Source organism: Carettochelys insculpta, chromosome 6 (genome assembly GCF_033958435.1).
Source record: "Carettochelys insculpta isolate YL-2023 chromosome 6, ASM3395843v1, whole genome shotgun sequence".
NCBI lineage: Eukaryota > Metazoa > Chordata > Testudines > Carettochelyidae > Carettochelys > Carettochelys insculpta.
In genome coordinates this window covers 121,776,547-121,790,288 of record NC_134142.1, presented here as the reverse complement: position 1 = coordinate 121,790,288, position 13,742 = coordinate 121,776,547, and the positions used below count along the sequence as shown (strand labels likewise).

Here is a 13,742-nt window from a genome sequence, read left to right as displayed (position 1 = left end):
AATTAAGATACATTCTTGTGCCAGCAATAGTGGCTGCGCGGAAAAATACCCAGTGCCTGAGCAGAAAAACTTTTAATGCCTACCTGGCTCCTCCAATCATCAGCTGCTTCTGTTATTGCTAGGGTAGCTAACTGGATGACCAGTTCAGGTAACCCAATAATATCCAGCAATCGCAGGACCTAGAGAGAAGATGGACACTGATATACCCCAAACCAGAATCTAAGAACAGGGAGAAGTTTGTTTTACCATGAAAAAATTATTTCCACAGTCACTGAACTCAGGAAGAGACACAAAAGAATTGGCCGACAGTTACAAAATAAATCATCTCATCTTTGTTTTCTGGCAGATGGCAAAAGAGGAAGATTTCAGCCCCAGAGAGGGCTAGGGTAAGTGATGGACTAGGATCAAATCACAGTTCTGTGAAACACACCAGTGCTGTGACCCACAGTCTAAACTTCTCTCTCCCATTTTGGTTATACGCCCTTGTGAGTGCAAAATTCCCAAAGAACAAACCGTTAAAGAAAGTGCGGGGAGACTTTTTTGGGTTGGAGGCCACGCAAGTGAGAAAAGAGAAACACTATCCTCACTGACATAGTCCCTGACTGAAAAACAAAAATAAAGGAGACACTCCCCTTCATACACCAGCCCCAGAGCCTAGGGGATCCGAGGCTGGTACATTCTGTGGGCACCATAGAGTATGGGGTAGGGCCAAAAATGGGAGGCTCAGTGTGGGAAGGGGCTGCCAGAAGAGGGGTTCGAGTTTGAGTGGGAGCTTGCCTGAGTGACACCCATGCGGGGCCCACGAGGTTCTGCACCCTTCCCCCACACTGCCCCCAGGCACCACCCTCCACTGCTCTGAGGGGCTGGAATTCCTGCCCATCAGAGCAGCAGCATAAAGCATCCAACCCTGCTTCTCCTCCCCTTTCTCCAGCTTCATACCCCACTCCACACCCTCCCAAACCCAGGCTTACATGGCTCCAGCACACGAGGCTCAGGGCTCCCCACCCGGCTGTGGGCCAGATACTGGGAAGGGGCACCCTAAGCCTCAGGCAAGCTGCAGACCAGATCCAGACTGCAGGCCAGCAGTTCCCCACCCCTGCCTTCGAGCAAGGGCAAGCCTCTCACTGCGGGTGTGCAGACTGGAACGGCAGCAGTGGAAGATGCAGACTGCTCCATTCACCTCAATGGGCATAGGACAAGGCACATGCCAGGGCACTTACTCGCCACTCCTGGGCTCCCTCTTACACTTCTCCAGGTGCCCTAAAGCACCCGCCGGCCCCTACTCAGCTGCCACAACCTCCACCCTCCCCACCACCTGGATAACTGGTTTGTACTGCGGTAAGTGCCCAGGAGCCCGAGTCATGGAAGAGTCCCCAAGGCGCTGTACAGGGGGAACAAAGACACAGCCCCTGAATCACAACCGCCATTGAAGTAGCTACCCCACTGCAGTTATGCAGACAGCAGAATTCACAGACTCAGGCCAGAGACTCTCACCTAGTGATTCCTGCCTGGAGCCCACAACGGTTCCTCTCTCAGGACGGTGCACGGAGTCTTGGTGAAAAGCATCAAGCGACACATTCCCCATCACATCCCCAGGTCAGTTACGCCAAAAGATAATCACCCTCACTGTGACACACTGAACCCAGGCAGTCCTGACTAGGGATAAGGGCCAGTTTCCAACCAGTGGCACTCGCTCTGCTTGTGTGTGACTGATGAAAACCCTCTGCCATCGCTTCTTCGTGCGGATTAGCCTCCAAGAACCAAGTCACCACTAAACCTTTTCCTGGATCATTTAAATAGACTGAGCTTCTGTAAGTCTCCATCTAAGGCCGTTTCTCCCAATCACTCTTGGAGTTTACTGAAAGCTACAGAGCAGATGACTCACGTGCATTTAATATCAGATGCACATTACAAAGGCGACTGCGCTGACCTGCTTCATTCCAGAACAATGCCGACGCTTAGAGGGGTAGCCGTGACAGTCTCTAAAGCACCACAGGTCTCCTTGTCAGAGTAGCAGAGGTATTGGGACATAGGCTTCTAGGGCCGGAGCCTGCTTTGTTGGATGCATCAGAGGAAGTTGCTCCCCCCACCAGATTACGCCCCAATAAATCTGTGAGTGTTTAAGGTGCCACAGGGAATTATTACCCCATTCGCAGCAGCAGTCAGAGATTTCCACTCTGCGAAAACTGGAGTCCTTGCTGCAGAACAGATCTCTTCCCTGTCGAGGGGCTAAACACGGCTCCTGTTCCAACGCAGATCATTTTGTGCCCCCCACCGCAGAAGCTGGATTTAAGTCTTTAACACAGCTAGAGAAAGGCCTGAAGCATGAAGACCGTCTGCATGGGACACAGAAAGTGCCACCTTGTGGCACTGTCACACCAGCCATACCTTGTCATAATACTGCAGGCGCGGGGTGGAAACCATCTCGCCATCCTCGGCTCGGATCAGCCTGTCCAAGAACTCTTCTTTGCCAACTTCTGATGCAGCCTGACAGAAACAGTCCAGAGCCTGGAAGAAAAATAAAGCTGCCAGGCACTCCCTGCCTCTGGCGACTGATTCAGTCCAGAACGAAACTTGGTTCTGTGCCAGGCTGAGCAGGGTCACCACAGGCCAGTCCCTTAACCCTGAGCACGTCCTTAGGCTTCCCAGGGGTTTAAAAACAACCTTCCCCTGCCCCTTCCCCGCCTGAAGGAGGAATAGTTTAACCCGGTTTATATATTTGCTTGCTCCTTTACACGCGCGTCGAGGAGCGAGCGGGTGTTAGAATCCAAGGCAAAGCTATGCTAAAGAAATGAGCTCTGCGTTTTTCTGAGCAATGCATCTCTGAGCCTGCGGAGCAGACAGTAGTCAGCGGCCCAGTAGGTATGACAGCATGGTTCTGCATAGCCACCACCGAACCCCGCAGACAGAGCACGCTCTACGCTCAGCAACGGTGAAGCTATTTTGTACCTTGTGTCCCTCGCCCATAACCAGGTAACACCTTCCCATCAAGAAGCGGCAGGAGCCCACGTTCACGTGACACCAGGGCTGCAGCAGGCGAATGTATTCCTAAGAGGCAAAGGCATCCTCAGATCAGACACACAAAAGCTTTGGCATTCCCTCAACACCAGGGTCATGAACCCACGTGCGCCTGTATTCCTCCAAGACAGTCCCTGCTGTCCCTGAGAAACAAACTGGGGATTTCAGCTTTGGATTCCCACAGTGCTACTTCGGTGGCAGGTGGTAACTACAGCGCCACAGATGGACGCAGAGCTACAGCGTGACTGTGTTCTGAACCCATTTCCAGACCTTAATGGAAAGTACAAAGGGTATTATCAATGGAGGGCCCAGCAATAACCCTAGCAAACTGCACCTATGTGCTTCCGTTCTGGAGGCCGTTGTGTTTGGAGAATGGGATGAAAAGCCATTTTGATCTGGCTGAGTGAAAAGGGGCCAACAGCAATATTCTCTAAGTTTTCCATCCATAGGTGGGATAAAATTTATGTGCCCTGAGGCATACGGGGATGTGCACCACCCATAGAAACACAGGCTGCTGGCTGTAGGCGCTCTGCTAATCAGCTGGGCAGCATTTGAATCTCTTCTGAGTGGCTGCCCCAGCGCTCAGCTCACAGGGAATGCTGGTCAACACACATTTGATCAAGCTCACACCTAATAAGGGGATAAATCTCCCCCTCTTCCCCAGCTGCAAGCACTGGACACAGGCATAGCCCGGCTCCCATCACATTCACTGTGGCAGGACGGCCCACAATGAGGATCTGGCAGACAGCATACAGGTGGGTCAGGAGTACTTCAGTGCATACAGACACACACCCAAGCAGCCTAGCACAGTGCTCCCAACGCTGTTCAGGGTGGCAAGCCGTTCACTCACCAACTCTCACGTCACATTTTTTTCTTTTATAATAAATGTGTCTGCGACAGCAGCAGGTCTGTGTATTGCTGCGCATGTTTCAAGAGCTTGGCAGTGGACGCGTGATCTTAGGAGGTCAGAGCATGCTGCGATGGAACAAGATCCTCTGCTTTAGATGGGTATACAAGGTCTCACAGCCCTCTCCCCACAACTTGCTTTGAGGAACCCCTGGTGTTAACAATCTATGTTCCCTGTAAGCTAAGCACTTGGGCGGCTGCCCAGGAGAAATTTCAGTTCCACCCCTCTGACAGAGCGCCGAGCCCTGGCAGCGTGTGTTTCTATGGGTGGTGTATGTGCGCACATAATATTTATTCCGCAAATGGATGGAAATGTTTCTCACAACCCCATGGACAAGAAATACTCGCTCAGCTGAGGTCCAGCTGCTCTCTGATCCTGCAACATCCATTGTCCTGCCAGATGAGGGACGGTGCCAGACGAGAGCTTGCAGGATAAGGGCGTTTCAACCTGTACATCCACTGAGGTTGCTCCAAATTTACATTCGTATAAACCAAGACTACAGGTAACATGTAAGACTTCAGGTAGAGGAGGTCAGGGACAGGGCTATTTTCGAACAGATATCAAACACATGTTGAATCTCTTCCTGCTGCCCTTCCTGAGACATGAATAAGGTAGCAGCCCTGCAGAAAAAGAATGTGTGATGGTGCAATTCAAGACCACAGCATCATACAAGCACAAGGAGGCAGAAATCAGCTGGCACAAACAACCCGGCCACTTCGCGAATGCTTTGCACCTCTGACTATCTTTTAGACCGTTTGGCTACCGGGCTTTTTACACACAAACTGCAGCAGACTGATGGCTGCCCCCAGGGGCAGTCCAGTTTATACACACACAGGTGCTGATCCATTCCCCAGACGTAAGCAGCATCAGGGACAAAGAGCCTATTGCAGCTATACTGAAATGTACACAAGAATAGGTGTGGCATGAATAATTCAGCAGCAACTGGCCTCCGCACTCACTACACATTCACCTTCCGCATCAGCGTGCAGTACAAGACAGCTGCCGTGTTTTAGTGTAGAAGAGTCAAAGAATTCAGAGTTGTGACACCAAGAGCAATGGCTATGGGGGAAAAAAAAACCTTTCGGCGCAAGAGCCTGACGTTACAGAGCCGAAGAAAATTCTGAGAACCGAGTACTGCACAGAAGAGCACCTGAAAATAGTAGCTCATGCTGAAGACAGTCTCTCATTTGCACTACTACAGGGTGAACCTCCCTCATCCGGCACCCTGGGGACTTGATTAGTGCAGGACAAAAGGAGGTCAATATTGTCTAGCAACATTACCAACCCTTCCACTGCTTACTGGGCTCTTAGATGACATTTAAGGGTAAGTTAGTGCTAAATAACAGCACAGAACACAGAGCCGGGCCTGGTGGCTGGAAACAAATTTGATGGGACTACAAGAAACTTGGCCACACCCAAGATAAGCGGTCACCTGGCTAACTAAAATCATGCCAGATGATGGAGTGTGCCGGACGAGAGTGTTCCGGATTAGAGAGGTTCCACGTGCACCAGCATGCTGAAAGCAGCAGGTGGTGAAAAGATTTGCTTATCTGACATATCCTGGGCACTGAGTTTGGCCCAGGGGTGTTTTCAGCATACTGCTCACTATCCAAAGTTACAGCTCTCGATTGGGCTCACAGAAGAAGGCAAAGATCGAATCTTGAATCATAGAGCACTAGGACTGGAAGGGACCTCGAGAGGCCATCAAGTCCAGCCCCCTGCCCCAATGGCAGGACCAAGTACTGTCTAAACCATCCCTGATAAACATCTGTCTAACCTGTTCTTAAATATCTCCAGCGATGGAGATTCTACCACCTCCCTTGGCAATTTATTCCACTGTTGGACCACCTTGACAGTTAGGAACTTTTTCCTAATGTCCAACCTAAACCTCCCTTGCTGCAGTTTAAGCCCATTGCCTCTTGTTCTATCCTCAGAGGCCAAGAAGAACAAGTTCGCTCCTTCCTCCTTATGACACCCTTTTAGACACCTGAAAACCGCGATCATGTCTCCCCTCAATCTTCTCTTTTCCAAACTAAACAAGCCCAATTCTTTCACCTTCTGTCATAGGTCATGTTCTCTAGACCTTTGATCATTCTTGTTGCTCTTTTCTGGACCCTTTCCAATTTCTCCACATCTTGAAATGCGGTGCCCAGAACTGGACACAATACTCCAGCTGAGGCCTAACCAGCACAGAGTAGAGTGGAAGAATGACTTCTTGTGTCTTGCTCACAACACACCTGTTAATGCATCCCAGAATCATGTTTGCTTTTTTTTGCAACAGCATCACACTGTTGACTCATATTTAGCTTGTGGTTCACTATAATCCCTAGATCTCTTTCTGCTGTAGTCGTTCCTAAACAGTCTCTCCCCATTCTGTATGTGTGAAACTGATTGTTCCCTCCCAAGTGGAGCACTTTGCATTTGTCCTTATTAAACTTCATCCTGTTTACCTCAGACCATTTCTCCAATTTATCCAGATCATTTTGAATTATGACCCTATCCTCCAAAGCAGTTGCAACCCCTCCCAACTTGGTCCCATCTGCAAACTTAATAAGCATACTTTCTGTGCCAATATCTAAATCGTTGATGAAGACATTGAACAGAACCCGTCCTAATACAGACCCCTGTGGAACCCCACTTGTTATACTTTTCCAGCAGGATTGAGAACCATTAAAACTACTCTCTGGGTATGGTTATCCAGCCATTTATGCACGCACCTTACAGCAGCCTCATCTAAATTGTATTTGCCTAGTTGTTTGATAAGAATACCTGGAGAGACCGTATCAAATGCTTTACTAAAGTCCAGGTATACCACATCTACCGCTTCTCCCCTATCCACAAGGCTCGTTATGCTATCAAAGAAAGCTATCAGATTAGTTTGACAAGATTTATTCTTTACAAACCCATGCTGGCTGTTTCCTATCACCTTACCACCCTCCAAGTGCTTGCAGATGATTTCTTCAATTACCTGCTCCATTATCTTTCCTGGCACTGACGTTAAGCTGACTGGCCTGTAGTTTCCTGGGTTATTTTTATTCCCCTTTTCACAGATGGGCACTATATTTGCCCTTTTCCAGTCTTCTGGAATCTCTCCTGTCTCCCATGATTTTCCAAAGATGATAGATGAAGGCTCAGATACCTCCTCTATCAGCTCCTTGAGCATTCTAGGATACATTTCATCAGGCCCTGGTGACTTGCAGACGTCTAATTTTCCTAAGTGATTTTTAACTTGTTCTTTTTTTTATTTCAACTTCTAACCCTACCCCTTTCTCACTAGCATTCACTATGTTGGGCATTCCTTCATCAGACTTCTCAGTGAAGACCGAAAGAAAGAAGTCACTGAGCATCTCTGCCATTTCCAAGTTCCCTGTTACTGTTTCTCCCTCCTCACCGGGCAATGGCCCTACCCTGTCCCTGGTCTTCCTCTTGTTTCTAATATATCTAGAAAAAGCCTTCCTCTTTCCCTTTATGCCTGTAGCTAGTTTGAGCTCATTTTGTGCCTTAGCCTTTCTAATCTTTCTCCTGCATTCTTGTGTTGTTTGCCTATATTCATCCTTTGTAATTTTTCCTTGTTTCCATTTTTTATGCAATTCCTTTTTTATTTTGAGATCATGCAAGATCTCCTGGTTAAGCCAAGGCAGTCTTTTTCCATATTTTCTATCTTTCCCACACAGCGGGATAGCTTGCTTTTGGGCCCTTAATAATGTCCCTTTGAACAACTGCCAACTCTCCTCAGCTGTTTTTCCCCTCAGTTTTGCTTCCCATGGGACCTTACCTACCAGCTCTCTGAGCTTACCAAAATCTTCCTTCCTGAAATCCATTATCTCTATTTTGCTGTTTTCTGTTCTACCCTTCCTTAGGATTGTGAACTCTACGATTTCATGATCACTTTCACCCAAGATGCCTTCCACCTTCAAGTTCTCTACCAATTCCTCCCTATTTGTTAAAATCAAATCTAAAACAGCTTCCCCCCGGTAGCTTTTTCAACCTTTTGGAATAAAAAATTGTCTCCAATACAATCCAAGAACTTACTGGATAGTCTGTGCCCTGCTGTATTAGCTTCCCAACATATATCTGGATAGCTGAAGTCCCCCATCACCACCAAATCTGGGGCCCTGCTTGACTTTGTTAGTTGTTTAAAAAAAGCCTCATCCACCTCTTCCATCTGGCTAGGTGGCCTGTAGTAGATGCCTAGCAGGACATCACCCTTGTTTTTACCCCTCTTAGTCTAACCCAGACTCTCAACACGTCCATCTCCTACATCCATCTCCACCTCAGTCCAAGTGTGTACATTTAATACACAAGGCAACACCTCCCCCCTTTCTTCCCTGTCTATCCTTCCTAAGCAGGCTGTACCCTTCAATACTAACAATCCAATCATGTGTATTATCCCACCAAGTTTCTGTGATGCCAATGATGTCATAGTTATATTTCATTTATTAGCATTTCCAGTTCTTCCTGCTTATTACCCATACTTCTTCCACTTGCATACAGGCATCTAAGGTATCGATTTGATCTTGCCTCCCTGTTTTGCCCTGACCCTCTTTTTACTCTGACATTGTTGCCCATGCTGCCTCCCATTTCTGACCCATCACCCAGGTTTCCATGTTCTCCAACTTACCTGTGGGCTTTGCTCCCCTCCTCCCATCGAACCTAGTTTAAAGTAAGATTTATAATAAACCACACACAGGTCCCACTGAGATTTGAACTCAGATCACAGGATTCAGAGTCCTGAGTGCTGACCCTTACACCATGGGACCTGAGAAGTTCACTTGTTTACACTGTTGCATTAGAGTGAACAGGGAGCACCAGGATGAACTAGGTATCAGGTGCCTGTGGGTTCAGATGACTGAGTTCTAGTTACATGACTACACTGTAATGTTATCAAACTCCAAACAAGGGAGAATGCCACATGCCTACAGAGTTCTGCTTTAGAACAAGACCTGAGACGCAGAACTCCTACCCAACAAACCACACAGAGCCAGTGCAAGGCCTCCTTTCCGGCTGTACTGAAAACAACTAAAGATCTACAGTGCTTTATCAGGGATTTACAACCCATCCTGGACAATGATCCCCCACTTTCACAGGACTTGGGAGGCAGACCAGTCCTTGCCCACAGACAACCTGCCAACCTGGAGCAAATCCTAACCAGCAACTATACACCGCACCACAGTCACTCTAACTCAGGGACCCATCCATGCAACAAACCTCGTTGCCAGCTCTGCCCACATATCTACACCAGCAACACCATTACAGGACCTAACCAGATCAGGCACACCATCGTGGGTTCATTCAGCTGCACATCTCCAATATAATTTATGCCCTCATGTGCCAGCAATGCCCCTCAGCTATACACATCGGACAAACTGGACAGTCTCTACGTAAAAGAATAAACGCACACAAATCAGATATCAGAAATGGCAATATACAAAAACCCGTAGGACAGCACTTCAATCTCCCAGGCCACACAGTAGCAGACTTAAAAGTAGCTATCCTACAGCAAAGAAATTTCAGGACCAGACTCCAAAGAGAAATTTCTGAGCTACAATTCATCTACAAATTTGACGCCCTCAGCTCAGGCTTAAACAAAGACTGGGAATGGCTGGTTAAATACAGAAGCAGCTTCCCCTCCCTTGGTGTTCACACCTCCAGATCAACTGCTGGTCGTAAGCCTCACCCTTCCTGACTGAGCTAACCTTGTTATCCCCAGCCTTGCTCTGGCTTATTTATACCTGGCCCTGCAGATTTCCAAGACCAGCATCTGATGAAGTGAGTCTGTGCTCATGAAAGCTCATGCTCAAAACTTTTCTGTTAGTCTATAAGGTGCCACAGGACCCTTCGTTGCTGCAACTAAAGATCTAAACTTCTGCAGAGACCATCTTCCACTACTTGCTTCACAGAATCTGTACCATGTTGTAATTCCGTTTACTGATGTTATCAAAGAGCAACTGCCAAATGACTATCTTCTTAACCTCTGGCTGTCTTGGGATCAGCATTTATGAGCGACAGAAGAATGAGGAAGAGGTTTAATATGTATTAACTTTTTATGTTCCACCCCTTTGATAGCCACTATTTCCTCCATGCTCATCCGTTGTTAATTCCAGCAGGAGTGGATAAACAGTGTTCAGAGCCCTTCCATTACTTATACTTAAAAGAGCAATGGAGGTATCAGTCGGTCTGTGGCTGGTCCTAGGGGGGGACATCTCAACCAGGATTTCATCCCAGGGCCGGTGAAGGCAAGAGGGGTCAGCGGTGTAGCTAGCCCTGAATTGTAATGGAAAGACCTTCTCACGCAAGAGGGGCTGAGAGAACACGGCTGTGAAACCCTCTTTAACATACTTTCCTATCAGGTTGTCCCTCCACCTCCACTAAGACTGTCTGGCTTTCTGACTCTAGCTGGTTAGAGAGAGACTCGGTCACACCTAAGCTAGTTTCTGGTCACCAGCTGTTCCTCCCTCCACCCACCCCCGCCCCCCACAGGATCTTTCCTGGTTGCAAGAGTAAGAGCACCAGACAAGTTCTTCATGTGGCAAGCACTGCTGCTAAAGAGGGAAAAATCAATCACCGTGTGTTCAGGGTGCTCACCTGCAGCTGGGTGTACTGACAGCTGCCCATCAGGCATTCCGGGAAGAGGAACCCAGGGTTACTGGGCCATCTGAACATTAGATAAGGAACAGAGCAATTCGTCCATGGTCAGGGAAGAGCTTTGAGAACAGGCTTGAAAGGTATAAGCCTCTGGTGCTTGGCATTTGTACGTGTTCTTTCCTGTCCTAAGCCAAAGGGTAGCCCATCACCTCAGATACCACCACCAGACCCCATCCTGCCTCTATGCCACACGTTTCAAACCCAACGGCCTAAATGCCACTTGTGAGCATCTAGCAGGCGGCCTGATCTTGAGATGTTCTGAACACCCACAAATTATACTGGAGAGAACTGGAATCAGGTCACGCTTACTCAGGGGGATAAACACAGATACTAAAGCCCACGATCAATAGCTTTGGCCTCATTCATCGGGGAAGACTCCACACAGTCTCCAAGGAGACGGTACAATGCAACAGTGGGCGAGAGCTGCCCCTTCTCTCTGGGGTAATCACTCAAGGATACAAGAGAGGCAGGAGCTCGGCGGTAACCGCAGTGATCAGGTGAGGCCAATTCAATCTTGTGTCGCTCAGCGCGGTGCCAGACTGGGAGAAGAGGTGAGAGATGATGTGTTTTCGAGCCACTTCCTGGAAAAAGAGCTCCACGATGGTCTGAGGGCTGGACACTACAGAGAAAGGAAAGAAGAGCTCGCGCGCTCCAGAGACACAGCACAGACAACACCGCACCCTGTGCTCATCACAAAGGGTCCAGGCTACTCGTACACCCAACGTTTAACGCTAACGTACACCCCTGGGGTGGCGGCGTTCTGCCGGGGGTACATCAGCTCATCTTGATATTTGCCTGGTTCTGCCACAGGCTACATAAAAAGCACTAGTGAAGACAGTACCAGGGACGTTAACAGGGAACCAGTAATCCTAATGGGTGAGGCTTACCAGCTGCGGGTAACCGGCAAGGGCTGCAGCAGTCCCCCACCTGCCAGGGGCTGCTCCAGGGCTCTCTACAGGCAGCGAGGTGCTCCAGCCCAGCCAAAGTGCACCCCCATCCACAGCCGGGGGCCCCACTCTAGCTCACCCGCCCCTCCCCTGACTGAATCAGTTAAAAAGCTTTAACCAGTTGACTGAACAGGATGTTACATTCCTAGTCAGTACAAACTAAAATCTCCCCACGGACAATGACTTGTTCATATTGCTGCGTCCACCCTAATGGTTTACAAGGACCTAAAAGAATATTATGAGGAGGAGGAGAAGGAAGAATTGTTCTCCTGGGCCTCTGAGGAGAGCACAAGGAGCAATGGGCTTAAACTGCAGCAGGGGAGGTTTAGGCTGGCAATGAGGAAAGACTGTCCGGGAGTGGGGGGTTCGAAACGGGAATAAGTTGCCTGGGGAGGCTGTGGAATCTCCATCCCTGGAGATATTTAAGAGCAGCTTAGACAGACACCTCTCAGGGATGGTCTAGAGGACTCGGTCCTGCCAGGAGGGCAGGGAACTGGACTCGATGACCTCTCCAGGCCCCTTCCGGTTCTAGTGTTTTAGGAGTCTACGTACAGACATGCAAGTAGGGTACTGACAGTTGATTTTTCCAAACAGGCGGTAAAATAGGAAATTAGCCACACTAGTCCTGAGACGTTGCCTGTGATGCTTGTGTATTGGTAAGTCCAACTTTGTAAGCAAGTCATTTTTAAGGGAGGTGATACTTAGGGGAACACAAGATGGCTCAGACTCCTCTCAGGGCTTCAGCAGTCTGGGAAGTCTGAGAGCCACGGCTCCAACACACTGAGCCAATGGTTTTGGATTACTCTTAACACCTCATAGACTCAGATTAAGGTCAGAAGGGGCCAGCGTGATCCTCTACTCTGACCCACTGCATGTCACTGGTCACAGACCCTCCCCAGTCCTCTCCCAGAATAGGCCTCTAATCTTTGGTTGCGCTACTGAAGTCCTCAAATCACGATTTCAAGACCTCACGTTATGGACTACCCCCCATTTATTCTAGTTCAAACCAAATGAGATGGCTTCCCTCCCCTCCCGTTGCTGGCATCCAGGAGTCCATGAGCCAAGTTTTACTCCTACTCTCTGGCAAGCCAGCGGCCGCCAAATGAGTGAGGCTTCCCATCCGACTGTCCCCCAGGGGTCTGTCCTGGGACCCACCCTATCTAACACATTCATAGAATCATAGAAGAGTAGGACTGGAAGGGACCTCGAGAGGCCATCGAGTCCAGCCCCCTGCCCTCATGGCAGGACCAAGCACTTTCTAGACCATCCCTGAAAGCCATCTATCTAACCTCTTCTTAAATATCTCCAGTGATGGAGATTCTACCACCTCCCTTGGCAATTCGTTCCAGTGTTTGATCACCCTGACAGTTAGGAACTTTTTCCTAATGTCCAACCTGAACCTCCCCTGCTGCAATTTCAGTCCATTGCCTCTTGTTCTATCCTCAGAGGCAAAGAAGAACAAGTTCCCTCCCTCTGCCTTATGACACCCTTTTAGATACCTGAAAACTGCTATCATGTCCCCCCTCAATCTTCTCTTTTCCAAACTAAACGAGCCCAATTCTTTCAGCCTTTCTTCATAGGTCATGTTCTCTAGACCTCTGATCATTCTCATTGCTCTCCTCTGGACCCTCTCCAATTTCTCCACATCCTTCCTGAACCGTGGTGCCCAGAACTGGACACAATACTCCAGCTGAGGCCTAACCAGCACAGAGTAGAGCGGGAGAATGACTTCTCCTGTCTTGTTCACAACACACCTGTTAATGCATCCTAGAATCATGTTTGCCTTTTTCGCAACAGCATCACACTGTTGACTCATATTTAGCTTGTGGTCCACTATAACCCCTAGATCCCTTTCTGCTGTACTCGTTCCTAGGCAGTCCTTTCCCATTCTGTATGTGTGACGCTGATTGTTCCTTCCTAAGTGGAGCACTTTGCATTTGTCCTTATTAAACTTCATCCTGTTTACCTCAGACCATGTCTCTAATTTGTCCAGAACATTTTGAATTATGACCCTATCCTCCAAAGAAGTTGCAACCCCTCCCAGCTTGGTATCATCTGCAAACTTAATAAGTGTACTTTCTATGTCAATATCTAAATCGTTAATGAAGATATTGAACAGAACCGGTCCTAAAACAGACCCCTGCGGAACCCCACTAGTTATACTTTTCCAGCAGGATTGAAAACCATTAATAACTACTCTTTGGGTACGGTTATCCAGCCAGTTG

The 13,742-nt window shown here is 48.5% G+C and overlaps 1 protein-coding gene and 1 non-coding gene across 3 annotated transcripts in view; both read right to left on the bottom strand.

Annotated features, from left to right (window-relative positions):
- NUP160 (nucleoporin 160) overlaps window positions 1–13,742 on the bottom strand; it is a 62,914-nt gene that overhangs the window by 20,695 nt on the left and 28,477 nt on the right. For both annotated transcript variants that reach the window (XM_074998147.1, XM_074998149.1), the window contains exons 20-24: window positions 11,030–11,189; window positions 10,511–10,580; window positions 2,950–3,048; window positions 2,389–2,508; window positions 84–179 (exon numbers count right to left, since the gene is read on the bottom strand). In XM_074998147.1, the coding sequence (XP_074854248.1) occupies window positions 84–179; window positions 2,389–2,508; window positions 2,950–3,048; window positions 10,511–10,580; window positions 11,030–11,189 (545 nt within the window). The remainder of the gene's footprint in view (window positions 1–83; window positions 180–2,388; window positions 2,509–2,949; window positions 3,049–10,510; window positions 10,581–11,029; window positions 11,190–13,742) is intronic.
- Window positions 8,614–8,685, bottom strand: TRNAQ-CUG (transfer RNA glutamine (anticodon CUG)). The gene has a single exon. It is a non-coding gene; the product is annotated as a tRNA-Gln (tRNA).